This window comes from Mus caroli, chromosome 3 (assembly GCF_900094665.2).
Source record: "Mus caroli chromosome 3, CAROLI_EIJ_v1.1, whole genome shotgun sequence".
NCBI classification, from domain to species: Eukaryota; Metazoa; Chordata; class Mammalia; order Rodentia; family Muridae; genus Mus; species Mus caroli.
Window position 1 is genome coordinate 146,403,374 of NC_034572.1, and position 24,875 is coordinate 146,428,248.

Here is a 24,875-nt window from a genome sequence, read left to right on the forward strand (position 1 = left end):
TGTGTGTGTATGTGTGTGTAGATGTGTGTGTATGTGTGTGTATGTGTGTGTAGATGTGTGTGTGTGTGTCTATGTGTGTGTGTGTGTATGTGTGTGTATGTGTATGTGTGTGTGTATGTGTGTGTATGTGTGTGTAGATGTGTGTGTATGTGTGTGTAGATGTGTGTGTGTGTGTCTATGTGTGTGTGTGTATGTGTGTGTATGTGTGTGTGTATGTGTGTGTATGTGTATGTGTGTGTATGTGTGTATGTGTGTGTGTGTGTGTGTGTGTGTGTGTTTTAGGACAACTCAGAGGCACACCTGGAGAATGAAACCCAGATGCGTTTGCTTCTAGAAGCGTTCGTCCTGTGCTTGGGTCTTTTGTTTTTGTTTCTGCTCTGGGTAACTGTGGCATTTGCCTCCTGAGGATCAAGAGTGTTGGTGGGCTCAGGTTCTCTGGGTGGGTCTGTTCATGAAGCAACTGGCAGATAAGAGAATTGTGAGCAAGATTTTGGAACCTGCTTTACCACTGTTGAGAAACTAAAATAGAAGACGGCCTTTGAAGAATGGATCTGTCAGTGACTTATTACAAACCCAGCACCCAGCCATGAAAACCCTAGAAAAGGTAACAGATTTGCCAACCTTTGGCTAAGACAGCTCAGGTGGCCTCTCTGAATAGAACTGTGGAGACTTTTCTGTCAGAATTCAGCCCTACAATTTATCCATTCAACTTTGCTGTGAGCCACCTATATGACATAAAACTGCTCGGAAATTCACTGGTATTTCATAAACAACAAAGGGATTTCTAGGTTGTTTTTTTTCAGTAATGGGCATTGAACCTGGGGACTGGAACACACCAGGCAAGCTCTCTACCACTAAGCTGTATCTCTAGCTCACAAAAAGGGTTTTTGAACTCTCAAACATATTGGGTAGGATTTGTATTCATTTATCCATCCATTAAATATTTACTGGATGACTACTAAGTCAAGCAGTCTATGGTGCTTGGAGAAACAAATGTATAAGAGCTCATACCCTTTCGAGGTGTTTGTGGAGCATCTGATGTGCTTAGACTTAAGCAGCAATGGTGCATGATAAAAAGTGATGGTTTCTATAAAAAAAAAAAACTCAAGCTTATAATGCTATGGGCTTTCAGAGCAAACACGCTCTATCTGGGCACGATGCAAAAGGCTTCATGAAGGAAATGGCACTTGACTTGGTGATGAAGCATAGCCTGTGTCCATGTGACTCGTGATGAAAGGGCCAGTCACATAAGAAGCGTCTCTGCAGAAGCACAAAGGTGAGGCAGGTGAGTCGTCACCTGTGTGGGAGGCAGGATGGGTCAATAGTGACCTATGTGGGAGGCAGGCAATACCGCACTGTAGCCACAGCAGTGGAGATAATGGAGGAGGTGAAGTGGACCATCACTGAGGACAACCCAAGGAGCCCTGACACCTGAGGGTCCCTTAGCTGAAAAAAGGATGGCGTATGGTGAACAGTACACTTATTTTTTACTATTGAGATGGGTACCAGTCTTCACGACACAGTCCCACAAAGATGAACAAAGGACACAGTGCATCACATACGTGCCCTGGCTTAAGACCACAGAATCGGGATCTGACTACAGATCACCAAGGTTATTTGAGAAACAGCTATTCTTCATCTTTGAATGAGATACTGTCTGTCCTTCTTTCCAGACAATCAAGATAGCACATTTTAAAGTGGTCTCCTCAGATGAGTGACATCAAGCTGGCTTGGGCTCTCATTGAAAATGCAAACTCTAGACCCTGGCTCCAGATCACCCAAATCAGCAATCAACCAGATGTGTACACTGAAGTCTGGAGCGGGCTCTGCGGATTCAGACAATCTACTCTGTATTAGGAAAAGAAGGAAAAGAGCTGCACTCAGAACTCTAGCTCAGTGGGATCTTTTCTATAGCTAAGAAGAAATGTTTCCAGGAGGAAGCACCCCACAGAGGCAATCTGCAGGGCGCCAGCACTCTGTGCATTCTGCAGGGCGCTCTGAAGTGACGGTTTAAGCAGTTATACTCTAGAAGTGCGGATGAACCTAACAAGATTAAGTGAAAACAAACAAACAAACAAACAAAAGGAAACATATTTTGTTCATTTTTTAAAGATTTATTTTACTTTAAATTATGTGTGCATGTGTGGGGCCACATGCATGGGAGTCAGGTGACTGTGGCAACCAGAGACATCAGGGTTGAGGGCTGTCTGACATGAGTGCTGGGGTCTGAACTTGGGTCTCGGCAAGAGCAGCACGTGGTCCTAACTACTGAGCCATCTCTTCAGTCCTCGAGTCTATTTTTAAAAGAACACAGAGAAAGAGACTGTTGTTTTTGGCTCACAAATCTTAACTCCCTTAGTGGTGACCTAGTCTTGATGAGAGAAAGACAGTCTAAGTAAGTAAATAAATATATGGCCAGAAGAAATCCAAATAACACAAGTAGAGAGTTGAGTGTCAGACAAAACCTAAAACAAACAAGCACCCCTTATAGAAGGACTGGAAAGCCCAGTTCTAGACTCGGCCTGCGGCATGCACAGTGTCCTGTCAGACAGGCAATGCCTGCGCAGTGCTCAGAAGCCGCTATGTGGAGAGGGATATTCAGTACAAGTGTCTGCTGGAACTTTCTACATAGCATAATCTCTCTACTCAACTCTGTTGGTCTCTCTCTTTCTCTCCTCCCTCTTTCCCATCACGTGTGTGTACAAGTGTGTGTGTGTGTGTGTGTGTGTGTGTGTGTGAGAGAGAGAGAGGAGAGAGAGAGAGAGAGAAGGAGTTTTGAATTCACAGAAGTCAGTACATCCTATGTTGTTGTTAATAAGAGTTGTTGTCTTCTCCTAGGATTTTTTTATTTTTTATGTTTCTCTGTGTAGCCCTGGCTGTCCTGGAACTCGCTTTGCAGTCCAGGCTGGCCTCGAACTCAGAAATCCTCCTGCTGCTGCCTCCTGAGTGCTGGGATTAAAGGCGTGCGCCACCATGCCTGGCTTTCTCCTAGGATTTTTAATCTCCAGTATCTGCACGTTACAGAGGTACCTATACCGGCCACTTAATAATGGGAAGATGGAAGTTCCCTGTGCCTGGATGCTTGTTAGCACGAAGCCACAGTCCTGGGTGCCTTATTATACTTTTGTGACTTGGGAGCCCAACAGGTCTGCCCACAACTGTTGTATGAACTCTGTGTTCCTGCCAAATAAATCAGCTGGAGAAGGGCCATTAATTCCACTTACAGAGGAAAAGGTGCTTCGGTGTATTTTCAATGACAGTCTTCAAAAGAACAAAAAGGGGAAAGACTGTTTTTAATACTGTCTGTTCCCTCCAAGGCTTGCTCCACTTTTCGTGTTGCTCTTGGTCCGGGTTTTTCTGAGGTTAGGAGCTATTTCCTGAAAATTAGGAACAGCTAGACAGCTCTGTCTCTGGAGTCAGCATACAACGATAACACTTCTTTGGCTTTGACTAACTAAGGCAGCTTGTATGCCTTGTTTATGACTCTTCTCCTTCCTACACTGTGGTCTTTGAAGCTGTTTGCCTTGGTACAGTGGTAGGGGGGGCTCACAGGGACCTCGGATACTCAGAGGAGATGTAAAACACCTCAACCTAGAGTTTGAAAACCCAAGAGGTGTGGGTCAATTTAATCCCTAGAGCGAATAGAAGAAACTTTCAAAAATGATCCAGTAGAAAGAGTGCGACCCATGCTACCTTTAAGACCCTGGCTAGACAAAGGGGACTGTCACCACTGGATGACAATGAGGGCTGGCACATGTTTGGCTTCTCTCTCTCTCCTGGAGACTGAGTACCAATGATGGAGTTCTCTGGCAGAAAGGAGGCAGCAGAGAACTTGATATATACAAACCAATGTCCCATGCTCTCTGTACTTCCTGGCAGTGGCTGTCATGTCCTCTGCTTCCTAAATGGCCCTTAAAAGCGACTCACTCTCTCCTCACCCTCTTTACCTGAGGCAGGAGCATGAAATGCAGTTTCATTCACTGCCAGCTTTCATTAATTTCACCCATCCCTGAAGGTGGAGCCACACCGCTGCCAGCTAATTACGACCTATTTAGGGCAGCTAAGAGTCCTTTATCAGCCCAGAATTAGCTTTGCTCTTTTAATAGTGACTATAGCTTTCTCAATTATTAGTTAATTAAATAATGTGCCTACATCTGCTGACATGTTTCTGAAGTGGGAAGCAAGCTGCAATTGCCCACCTGCCAGAGGTTAGAGCATAGTGCTCGTGGTGTGCCTGCGGCCTTCTGAGAACTTAATATTCCCCCAGTGTCTATGCACGCCACGCGAATACTCTCATCGTTCAGGAGAGAGGCACCATGTGCCACCGTCGGCGCAGGAGCACCTCCAGGGGGATTTCATCTTAAGATGTATTAGGGTAAATGCTGGCTGCCAGCATGCTACTGTTATGTATGCATACTAATCATTCAAAAAGGAAGCAAAGAGACATTTTGGTCGGAATGTTTTGAATATAAAAACCTTTCACTCCAAAGGTTTCTGGGAGGCAAGGAAGGTCTGCAGAATTCATAATTCTTGTTTACCAGAATTGGATTCGGTAAGAACAACTATAAAAGTGGCCATTGTCCAATGATCAGAGGATTCTAGAGAAAGCTGGCTCCTTCATACGGAAGAACTGAGAGTCCTCTCAAGGCTCTCAGGCTCCCCCACAGGGCCACACTGACAGACAAGCCAAGGAGTTTTAGGCAGTAACTAATACAAGAACAAATTAATTCTCTTAGGTTTGAAAAAGTCTCTCAATAAAAAGGGTTATTCTAGCATTGTTCCAAGAAACTCAAGCCTTTGAGCAATGCTTACCCAACAGCACATTTCCTCAGTAAGGAGTCTCATAAGAAAGAGGAAGCCTCTGGGAAAATGAAAAAATACTTAGCTAACATTTATTCATTTGTGGTGGGGAAGTGACAGTGGCAGCTCATACCTACGCATGCACCACAGAGAGCGGGGGTTGGGGGGAGGTTAGGGAACAGCTGTCAAGAATCAATTCTCTCCCTCCACACACTGGGTCCCAGAGATCAAACTCTGGTCTTTGAATTGGAGGTAAACACCTTGATCCACTGAGCCATCTCACCAGCCCAAGGCTGTATTTTTCAAACAGAACTTTGATGACTGAAGAAAAGAAACTAAGAAGTATTTTCCTTCAAGAAACTGAACCTAATAATATCTCTCTCTATATATATAAAAACCATCTTAAGTAACAGTGACATCAACATTTTAGGCCCATGAATCGACAGTGACACGATCTCTCCGTGAGAATCTGATGAATTGGGGATGTTGTCTCAGCGGTATAGTGTTTACCTGTCATGTCAAAGGTCATGAGCATTATCTCCACCAAACATATGTAAGATGAAAATGATAGTTGCTGATGAATTCTGACAGTAAGAGTGGACAGACTGAAACAGCATTACAGCAAAAGTAGATTTAAATGGAAATCTGGTTCCCAAGTCTATTGTGTGTGTGTGTATGTGTGCCCAGGATAACACCTGGTTACTTGAGAGGGAAATATTGCAATTGGGGCGGGGGTTCGGACACATCCCAGCACACACCAAGTGAATGCAGCCTTGTGCATTTAGCACCCATACCCGACCTTTAAACATCTTCAATGCACAGTTCCCCTAACAGGCTGGCAATGATCACATAGCTGATTCACCATTACTTGAAGGTTACCATGTATTATAAGGAAGAGGAAATGGGGATTTTAAATGGCAGTCTGCCAGACAGAAGACAAGACTGTAAGATACTGTAAGACATGTACGTTAAAATAAAAGTCTGGTAGGCCTGGGTTAGAATGGAAAGACTGCATTTGAACATCATGATGATCTTATTTACAGACAAGACACACAGCATATATTGGTTATCTCTGCCCACTCTAAAGGCCAAGAAAGAAAAACCCAGTCTTGCAATAATGGATGCCATAGTGCCATGGTTACGTTCTTTAAGCAACTAAGAGAATCAAGGCTCTTTGGTGAACGTCGGAATACAGGCAGGAAGGTATGGGTGGATAAGAGCTGAAGACCCAACAATACTAGGAAAGAGGAGAACTATCTATGCATGGCCTTTCCTGAGCATCAAAAGCATGCTAAGTCAACATGAAGAGGTTCCCAGAGGCTAAAATAAGACATTCGGAGCATAAGTGATGCTTTAAAATAAATTGAATAACTAAAATACAGACACACTTGACTGTTAGTCAGCATGTAAATGCGAGAAGTCATAAACATGTAAGTCAGTGCAGAGGATGCCAAGGCACTGATGCATCGGACCCAGTCGGTAAGAGGCGGTGCTGTCTTCTATGTCCTGGTAACCAAATGAGGCCAACTTTCTCTCTATAAAAACAGAAGATAAAACACCACCGTTTTGTAACCCTAATAAGCTCTTGACTCTGGACAGTCACCATTAGTGGTTTCGACCATAAAAAGAGAAAACTGTAAGGAATACTTCCTTGACAAGGATCACATGATGCTCTTGGCAAAGGAATAAATACTAATTGGATCTCAGTCTAGGTGTTCGTTCTCAATGCATACAAACCAACGTGGAAGAAATAACATGAGGTGAAGTTAATAAAACTAACTAGATGGTAAAACACCCAGGTGACTGGGTTTCTTCAATGAAAAGTGGTCTAGGGAAATGGCTTCACTGTAAATACACACACTGGAACTACACCATGCAATTATCATACATGGACCATATGCTAATGCTTGAATCACATGTACCAGACAACTGTCAACCACTGCAAGCCAAGGAAATACATGGGCATGTTTGCATTTCCATGTACGATGTAGGTTTTTCTTTTGTCTTTTAAAACATGCAGTAATATTTAAAGATGGAACACAATGAGGTGTGAGGTTTGCTTTAAGATACTGCTTGGGGAAAAAGACAGTGTGTGGGATACATCTGAACTAAGACTGAAGTTAGTAACTCCTCAGGCTGAGGTCTGGCTCTACAGAGATGAAGGCACTACCAGCCTCTGCGTGTTTGACATTTTTCTTACAACAAGTTTTTAAGAGATATTGCTGATGCTGAGAATCTGGCTATGTTTAAGAACCATTACCGCAACCCAAAACTCAGTTGAAATCTCCAAAACACTGGAAAAAGCTGGGATGGCCCTGAATATCTACAACCCCAGAACTGATGTCTGTGAGCTGTTGCTCAGTCAGCTTTGCCGAAATCATACACTCTGACTCAAGAAAAGACTGTGTCTCATACAGTAAGTGACCAGAGTTCTACCTCTGGTTGCCACCTGTGTACATGTGTATGACACATATCCACATACTCAGAGATACTGCTTGAGATTTGTCACTGTGTGCCAGAGAACAATGGAAATCATTATACTCAGCACACACAAGGCTAGATTTAAGTCCTGGTGGAGATGGAAGCCTTTGAGATCATTGAGGCCAACAGCAAGCTGAGCAGCCTGATTCTGAGCAGCCTGTGCATTTTAATCCCCTGTCCGTGGTAGCTAGGGAAATGACACTAAGTAGAAAAGGAAAAAGAAAAAGAAAAAAAATGAAGAAAAATGTACCATAAAATCATTTGATGTTGAAAAGAAACTTAGCTTTTGTAACCCCGTTGATAGATAATCTGCAAATTAACTTTGCCAAGGCAGCAGTAAGCAGCATTTCCCATCATAGACATAGAAAACACCTCCCGATGTTACTTGCCGATTGCTCTACAACCTCACATCTGTTACAGGGCCTCTGGAAGCTCACAGAAAAGGCCAACATGCATGAGCTCCACGACCAAACAGCCCACTAAGTGCTTCTCTGATACCCCCCAAATGATCCCCAGGTGTATCCTTGTAACTCAGGGATACCCTAAGGGATAGCTGTAATGAAAAACCAAATACATCTAATTAATTGCTTTGCTCGGGGCTAGTGAGAGACCAGAGGTTTCAGGAGCCCCTGGAGGATGATCACGTTTGTACTGAATGGTGCTACATGTGAGTGCAGTTCTTGCAAACACCAGATCTGCCTACCTCCATCGCCCGTCTCTTTGAATGGCTTATGCCACACTAATTTAGATCTAACCTTCAAGGTTCTTCTTGCAGAAGAAGGGCTCCTGTTACAGTGTTGCTCTATTTTGCATTTCAGGTGAAGCTGTATTTTAAGGGCTCAGAAGGAGAGAGAGAGAGAGAATGAATTATGCTATTTATTAAGAAAGTTGAAAAGGCACTCTTTTGGGTGGAAGTGGGGGATAGTGAGCTGGAAATACAGACCACAAAAACCTCCCCGCCAAGACTGGTAACTCATAATAAGCACTGAAATTACACCTGGAGACAGCAAAACCCAACTCCCCACAAGCACATGCCCAATACTTTATTCAATAATATTGAGTAGTAAAAGACAGGCATGCATATTAAGGAAATCAGAATGTTGGTACTGCAATTAGACTTGAAGCTCAATTTATTCATGGTATTGCACAAATAAGCAAAATTCACATATAATTCAAAACTCCAGGCACAGGTTTCCTGATCTTCTTCAGCAATTCTTTATTAGGGAGAAACATCAGCCAAGATTGATCGGTTTGTCATTTTGCTTCCCTCGCTTGTGCTGGTTGTCTTTGTAATGACACAGAAAAACCAGCAGATGATCGAGCTGCCTGAGAGGTTTGGCTATGAAGGAGCGAGGAGAGGAAGAGGAAGATGGGGGGAGGGAGGAATGAGAGGAAGGTTCAAGAAAAGAGAGTAGGGACAGGGTCCAGGGCAGGAAAGCATAGACACACACACACAAAGGAAATTTGGGTTTTAGATAAATGAGTGAAGGGTATTTATACCGTATATCTCTTTGAGAATCCTAATCCTGATGGCTGTTAAGTAGTATATAATTTTCTTTTTTTAAAAGATTATTTACCTTATGTATGTGAAGACTGCTGTCTTCAGACACACTAGAAGAGAGCATCTGATCCCATTACAAATGGTTGTGAGCCACCCTGTGGCTGCTGGGAATTGAACTCAGGACCTCTGGAAGGACAGTCAGTACTCTTAACCATCGAGCCATTTCACCAGCCCCAGTAATACATAAGTTCAATACAATATTCTGCTTAGCGTATTGGATACTAATGTGCAGCATTCAAGAACACAGGGTATGTATGAAGCTGTGCAATCACTAGACGGTCAATAGTCTGTTCTATCTCTCGTCTCAGAGGGGAGGAAGAGCCACAATTTTCATGCGTTAAAATCCTGACATTCCTGAGTATTTCTGTAGTGAAGACTTCTCCAAAACAAAAATCCAATTTAATCAATATCAAACTGAGCTACATAGGAAGAGACCTAAAGACATCCTAGAGAACTATCCACCATTTCTCAGAGCCTCAAACCTATTAAAATGGAGAGAACAGAAGGCAGTGTAGGCAGAATCAATGGGACCTCCGTGTTGGCTCATGACGTAATCATAATGATCAGAAACACTGAGTGGTCTATTTAAAAAATAACTCTGTTCACTTGACAGCCGGCAGAGGGACTCGGCTAAGATGCTCCATAAAAGACAGTAAAAGTCGACTAGGCTGTCTCAGAGGACTCACCTGTCCTTTCCAGTCTCATCCTTAAACACTCTATCGCAGTGAGTCATCTGCTGCTCTGTCGTCACGTAGATCTGCGCGTCTGGATAGGCATCGACCGTCTTCTTTAACATGTTGTACACGATGCCGTTACCATCCTTCCTCATGTTGCGGAAAGGGCCCCAGATGACATAAATGGTCCTGCTTGCTTCTTTGAAAAAATAGTCGGGATTTTTCAGCAAGAGAGGGACACTGGTATGTGACACAACTCGGACCATTGTCATGTAGCCGACATCTTCCTCAAAGCCCTTGGTTGGGGCGTTGTTCATTCTCCAGATGCACGATGCATGGTCTATCTCTTCCCCCACCTTCTGCCCGACCATTTGACCTGAATTTGACACGATGGCACAGTGGTTACAGTTCAGTTGCAAAGGCTGAAAAAGAGAAAAATGAAGAGCGTGGTCCCATGAGCGCTTGAGGAATCAAAATGTCACTACTGTACAATGAATGAGGGTGGCGTTATCTCTGACACATCTCTATTCTACAGTCTCTGCTACAGGTGTAGCCTTTATTGGACCTGTGCTTTTATTAAAAAAGTAAATACATCCTGTTGAAAAGATGATTGGACTTTCTGCATCCCTATGTTAGTTTAAAATCATGTGGAGAAGCAGCCATGCCTTTTCTCTGTAAATGACGAGTTTTACACATTTAGAACCATAATTTCCAGTGATAAGAAACTATGAAGCTGTTTCTAGGATAAGGATGGTGGCTATAAAAGAAACTCCAGTGGTACATACCAAGCCATGCATTTTGAACTTTGGTGCGATGTATGCAAGAGTAGGTGGCAGCTGATAATAATGTGAAGAAGACACAGATGAGACCCACTTACAATAGCCCAAGTCTTATGCTGATGTTTAAAAGTCCCCCAAGTCATCCTATTAATGTGCCTCTGGGCTTATGTTGGTTTTACATGGACAAGGTAAGGCCTCTCTTGAGAACGTGGAGAGAACATGCATGCAGTTGTTAGAGACTGAATATGTCTGCATGGAACTAACGAAGACTTGGAAGCAAAACACTAATGTCCAGGGTGACTAGTTAATACCAGTCCCAGTGGTTGAGCCAAGCCCACGCCTTTGAAATCTGGATCCTCTGAATTAGAACTTCCATATCTCCTAAGTCTAGAGCTCCTTTCTTTTAGATTTATTTTATTATAATTTCTTTATTATTTATGTATATGTGTGTCTCTATATGTGAATATATTCATGCAAATGCCTATGGTGACCAAGAGAAGGGATAATATGATCACCTCAGTGCTTATCGGCTGCTGTGACATACCTGATGTAGGCGCTGGGAACCAAGCTAAGGTCCCCTGCAAGAGCAGGACACATTCTAGACCTCTAAGCCATCTGTTAGTCCCCTAAATATCAACCTTCTAACTCACACCAAGGGCTCACTGCTAAGCATCATCCTGTTTACTGGGCTTCTAAAATAACCACACACATTACTTTTGCTACTTCTTTCCCACAGGAAGACATTACTCCATCTTCACAACAGAAAAAGAAACACTTCGGCGATATTCATCCTTCTCATTCACCATAAGATTACATGGTTTTGGTCCTGAGCTTCAACCCAAATGTATTTTGCGCCTACTGGAGAACAGGGTCCTCCATACAGGGTCCTGCCCCTCGTTCACTCCTATTCTATGTGCCATCGAGACACTGAACTCCTGTAAGATAATGCCTTGCCTCTCACTTCAACAAGGATGTAGTACCAGCTCAATTTGTTAAAGTAGAAAATGAAAGACATCGGTTTAAACTAATCAATTAAGAGTCTGAACACTTTATATCCTTCAAAAAAAATCCTTAGAGACCAATTTGTGGTACCCAAATATTCTCAGCTGTATGGTCTTCCACTTGATTTGCCAGGCTATCCTCTTAAGGAAAACTGCCGCCCACCTCTAGCAGCTAAAACCTGTTTGTATTGCAGGGATGGACAGGGAAGAGAAGGGGACCTAGGAATAGTTGGGGGTGAGAGTAAATACAGTTGAAATACACATGACACTCTCTAAGAAGTATTTTTTTTAAAAAAAAAGTCTGAAAACTGAGCTAAATACTAGGAAGAAACAGACTTCCCCATTTAGTTTAGAACTGTTGATTTAGGTGGGAAGAGAAACACAATCAAGAGGAAAGGTCAGCTACTCAGCAGGCTCAGTCCAGCTGTGGCAATCAAGCTAAGGAAAAAAATGGCAGGTGAAGCAACTCAGAAAAGCCACTTGGACAATCACCACACAGTGGCCATTGGTCACCTTTCCTGGTGCTGGCACTCTGCTCAGCAGTCTCTGGGTGCCCACCACACAGCAGGTACAGTTCCAAGAGTTACAGCTGAGGTAAGAAATCATACACAAGAATTCCTGGTGGAATGAAATGCACATTTAAGTTGTACTTCTATACATGCACACAATAAATACGCCAGCATCCTGCACAATATATTAGACGGTGATCAGTTCACAAAAGAAATGTATGCAACATGGAAACTTCGGAGGTGTGCACGTGTATGTGAGTGTGTCTGTGTGTGCATGTGAGTGTGTCTGTGTGTGTATGTGAGTCTGTGTGTGCATGTGAGTGTGTCTGTGTGTGTATGTGAGTCTGTGTGTGTATGTGAGTGTGTCTGTGTGTGCATGTGAATGTGTCTGTGTGTGCACTGGGAGCAATGAAGAAATGTCAGAAAGGCACTGCTGAGAGAGTGTACGAGGGAGGTAAAATCACTAGCCATGAAGGGTTACTGGGTGGAAATGACTCAAAGACATCACCAAGGCCGACTTCAGTGTGGGTGGCAAAACAAAGCTACTGCTGCTGATCCTTTGAGGCAGGAGATGGCGATGAAGAAAGAAGCACTCAGCAGAGCCCATGCAGACACCAAGTAGGCACTGGGTGCAGAAAGGAGGCCTCTGGGTATTACTTGTGTCCTCTGGCTTCCTGTGCAGTGGAGAGCTTTGACAAGAGAGAAATGGATGACCCGAACTGTGTCTTAACAACTGTTTATTAACTGGCTGTTACATGGAAAGTCGGAGCATAAGAGAAGAAGGTTGAAACAGAGAGAGCAAGTGATTGCTCCCACAGAGAAGAGAGGGTGATGAGAAGACAGGAGGTGGTACGGGAAAGCAGAGAGGCCAACAAACTTCTGGGTATATTCTGGGTTGGTCCAGGTACTGAATGTGTGAAAAGCTGGTGTGAGGGGAGACGAGTGAAGAGTTACATCAGGCTACTCCAGACTAGCACAGCTTCCAGCTAGGATGAGAGGAAGGTTTCTAGGAATAAAACCAGGGAGGAAAACCAAGAGTCTGTTTAAAGGCTAGGCAGGGGGATGATGCCTGAAGCAAAGACCACTACAGTATCACTCTTAACAAATCTACTCAAACTGCTTTAAATGGTTGTCCTACCTTGATTATTAAAGAAGTATGGGCTCACTATGAGAAACTTACAAAATTTAAAAAGGATAAAGTTATTCAGATTTCTATCACTCAACAATGATCACACATATTTCACCACATTGTCCTTTATCTATGTGTGCTGTTGTAGAAAGGGCTGTTGTGTAAAAAATTAGATTCACCCAATTAGGCATCTTTGGTTTCCTTTTGTTTTCGTGTTGGTCTTTCCCATATCAGTAAATAATCCTTAGGGAAGATTTTAGTACCTGTTCATTGCTCAACTACATATATATGCCATAATGTATATATCTGCTCACTCTGGAAATCCAGCTCTTGCCTGATTTATTTTCTACCATTTACAAATACTTTGATAAACATCCTTGTACATCCTGGAGTGTTTTGGAGCCAGCAGTCACTGTGTTTGATAAACTTGTTTCCTTTGGTTTCTTTACTGCTGTAGCATGTACACGCTGGCAAAGGCATCCGTGTATGTAGTCACAACTAAGAATCAGAAAAGGCATGACCGGTTAGACTCCCACGAATCCATTTGTGAGATGCCTTAAAGCACTACAATCGGGCTGCAGAGATGGACGGCTCAGCTACCCCAAGTGCTTCTTGCTCTTGCATAGAGCACTGACTTGGTGTTCAGCACCCATAGGAGCAGTGACTCAGTGCTCAGCACCCACAGAGTGGATCAACCATCTGGATCTCTGGTTCCATGGGGTCCTGTACCTGATTTTGGCCTCTGTGGGCACTTGGCATGCACATGGTATACTTCTAAAATGCATGCACGCACACAGATACAATAAAAATACATATTTTTATAAATACCTCTGTGGTCAACAGGCACGGTGATGGATGCTTGCAATCCAAGCATTTGAAAAGCAGAGGCAGGAGGACCGTGAGTTCAAGGTCACCCTCGGTGATCTAGAGAGCCTGAGGTTAGTCTGGGATAGCTGTTGCACTACCACACAAACAAGTGTGTGAGAAGAACTTGCATATCACCTTGACAAACTGCAGTGAGCAGCACGAAGATCAGCTACTAAGTTAGCAGAAGTCCAAGTGGAGGAATATATTAGGACGCGTGAACATAGGTTCTAGACCAGCTCTACCACAAACATTTTCTTAAATAAAGGCTCAAGAGATTGACTTTGGGGATCAGGTGTGGTCTAAGGTGTTACCTTGTCCTTTAGAAGCCAACACTCTTTCAGACAGCATGGACAAGTAGGATCTTTTTCAGTTTTTGGTAGGGCTTGACAGCCATTACTCAGCCATTACCTATGACCATCGTGAATCATGCACATCATGTCTATTACACACCAAGTGTCGCGTGGTTTGCTCTGACACCACCACCGTGCACACGGGCAGCATGATCACATTCCACTGTTCATCCCAACAAGGTCCTTAAGTAGGCAATAAAACCATATTTGGGGTACAGCCTGCACAGAGGTAAAAACCATCAAGAAAAGCTTTGGATGTGTCCTGTAAAATGTGACAATTTGCATTGGATTTCCCAGCCATTAGAATGAATTAGCCAGTTCTGCTGTAACACGGCTTCATTTAGCTAATAAGAATGAGCAGGCTGGTCTCACTTGACAATTGTAACCTCTGAAAGTGATCCATTTAGACATCCCAATCTGTTCCATGACAACGCTGGGAAGCCACAGCTGTGCAGATTATGAGGTCAGCAGCTGACTAACAACTCAAGGGCCAACAGTGGGGCCAACAGTTTGTTGTTTATGTAAAAAATATGTGCGGGAAGGAGAACAGGGCTTTCTCTGCAGTAGCTTTGGTTGTAGATGATGTTTTTACTAAACACATCTTTTCACTGTTGACTGGATGACTATGTCACCCTGACTAGAGTCTTTAGAGACTTCCTCTAGTGCATTATTGGCCCCAATCCTAGCTCTCCGACTTCCTAGGCGAGGCACACATGCTCAGAGCTCCACTGACCAGAGCAGAATGGCAGAAGAACAGGAGCTGATATGTAACACCTTCCAAATCAGAATTGGAAGCTCCAAGCTGCCAGAAGACTTGGGATGATCTCCGGGATGCATCCATGTGTTTGAAGGAACCGTCAAACTACTATGATCCATGATGAAAGGAAAGAAGAGGCCACGTACTCGTTGTTGGCCAGTCAAGACCTGCCTCGCCTGGTCATCCCTATCTCTTTTATTGGCTCTGTCCCCATGTCTTTTGATCTCAGCTTTCTTTGTTAAGAGCATTGCTGCTTCTCTGCTCATTCATGTTTGATTTGGGAGGGTTGAGTACAAATGTATTACACACGTCTCTGTGGCTTTGTTCCGCCTCAGTAATCAGTGCCTCTCTCTTCCTAGATCGAGGGCCTGGATTTCCTGAGATGTCTGTTAAGACTTATCTGGTCCAATTCATCAACCTTCATCTTAATTTCAAATTCTTTTCAGTTGAATTGTCTCTACTTTTTTTTTCCATTAAAAATAATACACCCTTGGATTTTGTTTCCTGTATCAGAACATCTTTTAAAATCTTTTGCTTGGGTGAAGAACACCAGATAAATTTAACTAATCCCTGTCTGGCAGCTATACTGCTGTTAAAGAAAACCCACAAGTGGGGGAAGGGTGAAGTGCTTGCTTGGAGTTTAATATTCTGGGATTAATGTAAACGATTAAAAATGATAGGCTTGGTGATACATGCCTTTAATCTCAGCACTGAAGACACAGAAGCAGGCACATCCATGGAGCTCAGTGGCTTAGCCCACTTGGTGAGCTCCAGCCTCCCTGCCCTGTCTGTCTTTCTCTCTCTCTCTCTCTCTCTCTCTCTCTCTCTCTCTCTCTCACACACACACACACACACACACACACACACACACAGGGAAAAAAAACCCACACATGCCAAACACTTTATTTGAGATCTAAAATACTGACTTATAAAATAGCAGCAAACCTATATTTGTTTTAGGCATTTCTTCCTCTTGCAAAACTATATCAACCCCACGCCATTATACTTAGCTATAAACACTCAGTTGGGCAACAGTTTAGTTTGGTGACATCTATAGGACAACCAAATGATTTCTCCATGTGGCTATTCTGTATAAGGTGCTCTGAAGGACCGATCATTTTGAGTTCTAATCAGGGTAAACTTTAATCTCTGTAACTAGCTCTGATGTGTGTGGGAAGTTCTGTAGTCTGCTGCATCCATCCCAGGCTGTGTCAGAGGCCTAAGGGCTTGCCTGGAAAAGCAAGACATCTCCCACCAAAATGATCCTTGGTATTTCATCTTCTACAAGGAAGAATTATTTCTGCATTGTTGAATGGGGCAGAGGAGGCAGATGAGCCCACAAGAGGAAAACAGTCTGAGAATATATGAGCACAGCTGTCCATCCTAGCTGTGACTGACACCTGTCATAATTCAGGCCTTTGGATAGAACTGCCCATCCTGCCCATGACTGATGCCTGTCATGAATCAGGCCATCTCTTCAGTATTTATTAGGTTAATCAAACTTGATCTTCAAAATGGGTGTTTTAGTCTGTTGACTTGTGTGTTTTTCAGGCAGTGTGTTACTATGTAGCCTTGGTTAACTTGGAACTCATTGTGTAGACCCAGCTGGCCTTGAACTTACAGAAATCCTCCTGCCTCTGTCCCCTGGGTTATCAGAAGACAGGCCTGAGCCACTATGCCAAGATTTCAAAACAGACATTTTGTTTTGAGACAGAGATTAGCTATGCAGCCCTAGCTGGCTAAGAACTCTATATAGACCAGGTTAGCTTCAAAGTGAGAGAAATTCTTCAGACATTTCTTCCTAAGTGCTAGGATTCAACAAGCAGTCCCTAAAAATAGATTTTCTTTTTATTTAGTTGATTTTCGTTCTCTGTTATAAAATTGAATAACTCAAGATGTCCAATGGATACTAGATAGCTTTCTTAATACAAAAAGAGGCATGCATTGTGTGTCATGAGTTATGCTCACAGCAGTATCAAGAAATGAGGCATTAGTATATCCTATAGATTAATATAATTAATACAATAACTATTATATGACATAATCATCACATACATATATGTTTCTAATCTCACTCAGCACTATGTTAAAAACTACTCACTCATGGGGCAGGAGAACAAGATTGCCTGCTAAAGTGCTTGCTATGCAAGCATAAAGCACTGAGTTGACTCCCTAGAATGACATAGACAGTAAGAAAGTATATGTAGAGACCTATGTCCAATGCCAGGGAAGTGACTCGAGGTGAGACCCTGAGCTTAATAGCTGGCCTAGAATACATGTTAAGTTCCAGGACATTCAGACTGGGAGAGTCTGCCTCAGAACAAGGTGGACAGCTCCCTAGGAACTCCATCCAAGGGGAAACTTTGGTGTCTACACACATGCACACTCACAGAAATGCATACTTCCCCAACAGGTACATGCCGGAACATGCACCCACGTGTACAAAGAGACGCACGTAGGCACAAACTCTCTCTCTCACACACACACAAAATTGAATGTGTTGCCAGGCAAGAGTTTCCTGGAAGTGAGGCAGAGCTGTGGCCTGCGTCTCATTCTCTCCCACGCCTTGCCAGGGGGGATGGAGAATTCCCCGGGGATTCTCTCGGGCGTGCCTATGAAGAAAGCAACTTCTCTTCTCCTGCAATAGCCCTTAAATGTTAAAAATACTTAGGTGGGATCTTTTTCCTTCCCATTTTCTATTTCTAATATGGCTAAAATTTTAATCCGTCATAAACTAGCCATGAGCACTTTATTCTGTTTTGGATGGTCCTTTACATCTCTTTACACAATTTTCTTTCAAACCATTTCTTTTGGGCTGGGAGAAAAACAAAAAGCACGGCAGCAGATGATGCTGCTGGAAACTGTTCTCCATCACCACTAGGAATCCCTCCCTTTCCCAAAGCCTCCCTCCTGTGCACCCTCTTCAGACAGGCAGGTGGCTAACAGGTCAAGTTATTCTCTACCTCGGGAGTCACTCCCTCCTCCAGACACGAAGATGCCCTACTTACACTGAAGGCTTGTCAGCATGTGTATTTCCGGTTTCCTTCCTGTATTATAAGCATGTGTATGTGACAGGCACAAAACTGGGTTGCTTTTTAAAAGCAGAAGACTGCAAGCACAGGCAAACAAATTCCCCGAGAAGGCCCCAGGCTCTAGAAAGGTGAGAGGGAGGCATGGCATGCGTGTTCTTCTATCTCTGTGAGTTCAGGGTGCTGTAATAAGCAGCCTTGGCTCCCTGAGTTTATACAATGTGCATATGGAGACTCAAGACATCACTTTACCACTACATGGAAGCGGAGGGGAAGGGAAGGAAGGGAAGAAGAGAGGTGATCAGAAGTAAGAAAGGGAAAACAGGAAGGAATGCAGAGAAGTAAGGGGGGGGAGGGGTTGGGGACAGAGAGAGGGAAGAAGGGAAGTTAATAGGTCACTTGCCCTTACTGGCATTTTACCTGTAAAGAGCTGCATTTCTCTTTTAGTTAACCCTTCCACTTCCCTGCTCCTGCCTGCCTACACCAAACCTTACTTGAGTGTGCACACACAGGACACACCTGCTGTCTTCACCCAGGTGGGTGGGCTAGCTCACTTCACATGAGTGTGCACACACTGGACACACCTGCTGTCTTCACCCAGGTGGGTGGGCTAGCTCACTTCACATGAGTATACACACACTGGACACACCTGCTGTCTTCAACCAGGTGGGTGGGCTAGCTCACTTCACATGAGTATACACACACTGGACACACCTGCTGTCTTCACCCAGGTGGGTGGGCTAGCTCACTGTAGGCTAGCTCACTTTTCTAGGTTTCCTTTCATCCTCCCCACCAACCCTTCTGGAAAGTTCCATCACTCTCCTCCCTGTGTGAGACGGACGGATTGCTCTACCCTTTTTGAATGATAGATTGGGACAACTGCCAGCCCTTTTACATTTTAATCAGTATGAAGAATGAAATACTTAACCTTTACTCTTTTCCCTCAGAACAAGCTTACAGACAATTAAAATCTGTGAAATAAAACCTACAAACCAGTGTGCTTTCCCCAGCAAAAAGGAATAGTCATGGATGAAAGGTCACCTGTCAGCGACTTCCAGTCATTAAATCTCTGCATACATCACTAACATCGCTCAGTGGAAAACAAAGGTCAAAACATTAAATTATGAAACAGTCAGGATTAGAAAAGGTCACCAAGGAACTAAAGGAAATTTGACCAATGCTTCGAACGCCGGGCCCTAGCAGCAGGCAGAGATGGTAGGGAAGAGACTCAGAGAGAACTCTCACCCCACTCTCTACCTCAGCCCCATGCTGGATCGGAATTTCCATTTACAGCTTGGAACCTGAAAGGAAACTTGTCCACATCAAATAAAAAACAGGAGCTTCGATAAATATTTCAGGACAAAGAACAAAAACACCAAAAACCCTTCATGCTTGAATCTAACCAGCCTAAATTATTAAAAGCACTGCTTTGCACAACCCTAATAGTTGCTTCATTTCAGCTGAAGCAACGTGATATTAAGATGGGGAGACAGGGCCCTACTGCATCTTCAGTGTCTTCCAGGACAATTAGGGACCAGATGACTGCTAATTTACTACTTTAATGTTGAGACAAATGAGACCTTTGCTTTCATCAACCAATTTGAATGAATCAGAACAAAGCACGTCGGACAAGCCCTGGGGACAGTCTCTCTTTCTGCTGTCATTTACGGCTTCACATCTCCCCCCTCTTTAGAGTTTTAGTCTTAGAAGCTGCACCGCGCACATATAATGACGCCATCAGGGAATAGGTTCTGCCTTTCCCCTCCTCCGTGTTCTTTAAGGCCCTTCAAGGGAGGGTACAAGAGACACATTAACAAGCTGGCATTGTTTTCATTGCTTGATAAACTAAAAAATGTATTTTAATTCTTCCCTTGTTTCAGGAGTGATTAAGCAAGCTGTTTCCACCTTCTTCGAGTCACCTCAGTGTGCCAAGAACCAGGAAGATTGTTCTAGGGAGAAATCCGCTCAGCCAAGCCAGGCTGCCAGGCTCGGTTCCTCGTCCCTCCTCAAAGCTGCACCGTACAGCTCCTGCAGCTTCCAGAACTGTGGGTTTAAATCACCCGTGACGAGGAACAGCACATAAAGATACAGATTTGATAACCCGCTGTTTGGCTCTGACTCTCTCTGGATTTGGGATGTGGCATTTGCTTTGGTTTCTACCTGGTGGCATTATATCGAGACATAAAACTTAATATGGGGCTGCATAAAACCGTTAATGTCAAGAAATAATTCTACCACAGCCAACACAAAGCTGTGCTCTCGGCTGCCATAGTTGACACATTTCCCTTTAATTGAAGGTCCTCAAAGGTATGGACTTGTATAATTCTGAGGCATGCTGCAAAAGGAGCCTGCTAACTCCACCAGGGGAGTCAAAGAAGACTCTTCTCAAACACAAGATTCCCACTGAGGCCCTGGCTAATCGACATAGCTCATCATCTACTATTACAACTAGGAAACACTGAGCAGGCTCCAGCTTTGAGGTAACCTCTCTATGGATCTCTTCCTCTCCCTCCAGGAAGATAACTCAGGATGCGCTCTAATACACGATCCAGGCTTTTCACAGATAGCAAGAAAACTGGTACACGCATGGTCTCAGTGTCAGAGCATGTTCTCAGTGTCTATCAGAGCATGTTGCTCTCGGCTAGGGACAAGATGTTCAATATGCCACCACAGCGTAATGACAGGGGATCACTCATCAATAAGGAATAAACAACAATGGCCATTACCATCTAAAATGATCAGGAAATCACTCATCAATAAGGAATAAATAGCAATGGCGTCAAGGATGTAGGGAGAGGGGGACCCTTACTCACTGCTGTGGGAAGTGATTATGTAACATATATGTACAGATATATGTACAGACTATGTAAACATATGGAATAACAGTGAGGGGCTGGAGAGATGGCTCAGCAGTGAAGAGCACTGGCTGCTCTTGCCAAGGCCTGGAATTCAGTTCCCAGCACCCACATGACAGGTTAAAAGCATCCATAGTTCCTGCTCCAGTGTATCTGTTACCCACTGTTAGCTTCCTCCTGTACCAGGATGAAAGTCCATCCCATGTGAAATTTGTCCACGGGCTGATTTCAGGAATGGATCCGGAGACTCTCGCTTCCCACTTCACCGGAAAACACAAGACAATGTTTTAGACTATAACTACGGAATTCTGATGCACACATATTGTTAATAGTACCGAGAAACCAAGAAAGCCAGGCCACTGAGTGAAGAAAGAAAGATGTTGATGTAAAATCAAAATAGAAAGAAAGCCATCCCTATACAGCATCCATAGATACAAAGACAATAGGCTGGGAGAAAACCAAAGAATCACTACGAGTTTATAAAACAGTAGCTAGCTAAGTGTGACATGGTTAGACAAACTCACTAACTGGACATCAGTTAAAAGAAAGGGGGAAATATAATGTATAGTATCAACAAAAGTATAAATTCCTAGACAGGAAGGCTGCAGGAGAACTCTATGGAGGAGCTGGAGAGACCACAGCAGGGCGTTTGTTCTGCATGTTTATTGGCAAGTGCTTCTTAAGCAAAAACTTTAATGTCTATGCCCACGCATGCTGAAAATAAGATTCTCATGATCTGTACTATCAGATGAGTGGAAGCCCTGTGAGTTTTAAGAACTAGAACTAAGATTTAGATATCATATTTATCTGGCTTTGGAGTCCCCAGCTCCTTTACTGGTGTGGTAATTATAGTTTGAAATCCTTATCTTGTTTGAATAATTATTTTAAAACTATGTTAAATCTTCTCCTAGATATCATGGGTTACTGACCCAGTAAATGAAATTACCGAGCCCACAGTATTTTTAATGCTTTAATGAAGTGGTGTTCTAAAATGTGCAGTCTCTGTGACCATGAAAAGCATATCAATTAGCTAAAACTGAATATTGCCAGAAACTAGACAAACTGGAGATTCTACTCAGAGCTTAGAAGACCCAAAACGAAATTAAAAGCTGGTTATGCACAGGGCGATTGAACTCATACACTGTGCATACACTCAGCCTTGAGAGTAGTTACAGGGCACTTGCATCCTTTGCCTGAGACTCGTACATCCCAATGCCTCCCACTGTTCCCGTGGAGGCTAAGGCTGAGTCACCCACCCCTGACCATTGAACCCTTACTGCTTGCTTCATCTCCTTGCAGAGGTAAAGGGGCAGGAAAGCTATGTCTCTGCACCCACAGGTCAGACTTAGGGAGCAAACTCCTCCTTTATCAGGTATCTATTCTGACCACAGCCATCTCCCACTAAGCAGTGGGGAAGCAGTCATCAGAAGTCCCTCCATTTAACACCCATGTAAGGAGGATTAAGTTCTTAACCCTGTGGGACACATTCCAAACACACCAGGGGCTTTCTTGGATCTGGTCTCCAAAAAAATCTTGGGAACTCGAAGTTACTCATGAGTGTCATGTGATGATTCTGATGAGCAATGGGGGCATTAATTAAAGGACTGAATGTAATGGAAAGTGCTGAGGGGCTGGGTACTGGCAATTCCTGAGCCAATACCATTGCATCCTAAAGCAAAAGTGGGCTCCACAGAGCTAGGCAGATAGGGCGGCTTTATAGACAGAAAAGGCTAGTGAAGGCAGAAACACTGAGCAACGGTGAAAGGACCCAGACTAAGGACCTAACTTCAGTTGGCTGGATGCTCTCACGCCCTTTGATCCACAAGTGTCACCTCCTGACCAGGTGTGGTTCCCTGTGTAATCCCCTGGAAGTGGCAGAGGAAGACGTTTAAGGCCATCCTTGGCTACAAAGTGAGCCTAAGACTTTCCTGGGATATGTGGAACTCTGCATCAACCATTTCAGAGCCACTTGCCTCCCCCATGAAAGCTGGGAGGGAACTTCTATGCCTGGCCTTGCTGACTTGCCCCCTGGGTTGACTGTACTGAAACTATCTTTTTTTCTTGTTTTAATTGTCCATTTTATGACTTCAATTTTACCGAGGCACCTAACACGGTATCAGCTTAGCCTGGTCTCAGGACTGCCCAGGACTTGTATAGAAGCAACAGACAATCTCCTAAAAAGTTATGGGACTTAAGTTTATGACTCCCGTGGGAGGTTGATACGAAGCAACAGTGGGATGTCTCCAGCCCTGGATGCTGTGTGACTTCAGATGGAAGAGTGGGAGAAGGAGAGAGAAGGAAGAAGAAAAGGAAGAGGAAGAGGAGGAAGGAAAGGAGGAGGAAAAAGAGGGCGGGCGTTAGTACATCAGCATGCCTTCTAAGCTCTGCCTAACAGTTACCTAGCAACAGCCAGGTAGACCTAGCTTGTTATAAAAAGGACTTTTTGGCCTCTCTTCCCTTTCTCTGACCTTTTCATCTCTCTCTTTTTATCTTTCTCCTTCCCCCTTTCTCTCCACCTGTTCCTGGCCAACCTCTTCCCTTCCTCTTCCTCTTCCTCTTCCTCTCTTTTTCTCTTTCTCCTTTTCTCTGTCCTTTCCTGTTCCCTCTCTTTTTCTACCTCTCATGGCCCCAAATAAACTCTATTCTATGCTAGACCTGTCCTATGGCTGGTACCTCATAGGGAGGGATGCCTCAGCATGGGCCCACTGAGGTACCCCCTCCCACTACACCATACTGCCATACTACGCTCTATAAAACATATCATTGTCTTTACAAAACATACCAGAGGGAGAAAGCAGACAGGGAAGAGGGTATGCCCTTTCTTATGCTTGACCAATGGTCATAAAAAGCCAAAGCCAAGTCAATCCAACATGCAAGCAAGCCTCATTCCATTTTTTAATTATATTTTACTTGTGCATATGTATGCGGTCCCATGTGCCATAAAACATGTAGAAGTCAGAAGACAACTTGAGGAAATTGGCTCTCTCCACCATAGAGGGTCCAGGGAACAAACCCAGGTTTTCTGTCTTGGCCAAATGCTTTACTTTTTATTCAAATGTGTGCATGTATACATGTATGTGTGCATGTGTGTTTGTGTGTGGGGTGGAGTGGATGTGGGTATGTGTCTACTGTTCTCTATTCCTAATATGTAATTGTCACTAATTCTGAAGCCTAAAGGTTCAGGCGGAGCACAGGCGACAGTTCCAACCTTGGGATTATTTCAGCCACATGTTCATTTAGTACAGAGAATAGGAAGTTCAGCATGGTGTGACTACACAATTTATCTTTTAGGAGCCAAAAGCATATACTTCCTAATGTTGGTTAAATTATGAAGACTGGGCTTTAAAATAGAAGCAATTAATACTGTGATGTTGACAACTTAACATAAAAATGTGAGTCACAGAGAATAAATCTTGATATCAAAACCCTTCAGCACTTCACCCCACACACTTCCAGCTCAGCTCACGTGACTTAACATCTCAGGAAGACTTTCATGAAATCAGTTCGCCAATGTGCTTGATAAATAGCCATCCTCAAACGAGCAACGCTAAAGTGATGGCTTCCAAGTGGCATCTGTGGGAGGAGCTTTAAGGGAGGACTAGTGTGGGGTCTTCAGGTCACTGAAGAGCACTGTGGAAGCCCAGTTCTTTCCTTGTGTCACTTCCTGGCCAAGTGCTTCTCTGGCATGTGTTTCTGTCAGGATGTTCCTCTGTCAGAATGCTCCCCCGTCAGAATGCTCCCCCTGTAAGGATGCTGCCCCTCTCAGGATGCTCCCCTGTCAGGATGCTTCTTCTGTCAGGATGCTTTTTCTGTCAGGATGCTGCCCCTGTCAGGATGCTCCCCTGTCAGGATGCTTCCCCTGTCAGGATGCATCCCTGTCAGGATGTACCCCTGTCAGGATGCTCCCCCTGTCAGGATGCTCCCCCTGTCAGGATGCTCTCCTGTCAGGATGCTCCCCTGTCAGGATGCTTCCCCTGTCAGGATATTCCCCCTATCAGGATGCTCCCCCTGTCAGGATGCTCCCCTGTCAGGATATTTCCCCTGTCAGGATGCTCCCCTGTCAGGATGCTCCCCTGTCAGGAT

General features: G+C 44.0%; 1 protein-coding gene across 11 annotated transcripts in view; it reads right to left on the reverse strand.

The window, feature by feature from the left end:
- Positions 1–24,875, reverse strand: part of St6galnac3 (ST6 N-acetylgalactosaminide alpha-2,6-sialyltransferase 3) — a 513,109-nt gene that overhangs the window by 196,760 nt on the left and 291,474 nt on the right. For 9 of the 11 annotated variants that reach the window (XM_021157895.1, XM_029475445.1, XM_029475442.1 and 6 more), the window contains one exon: positions 9,529–9,938. In XM_021157895.1, coding sequence (XP_021013554.1) covers positions 9,529–9,938 — 410 coding nt within the window. Of the gene's footprint in view, positions 1–2,176; positions 2,295–9,528; positions 9,939–20,422; positions 20,427–24,875 lie in introns of those variants that run through there. The other 2 variants (XM_029475450.1, XM_029475449.1) reach the window with 2 other exon arrangements.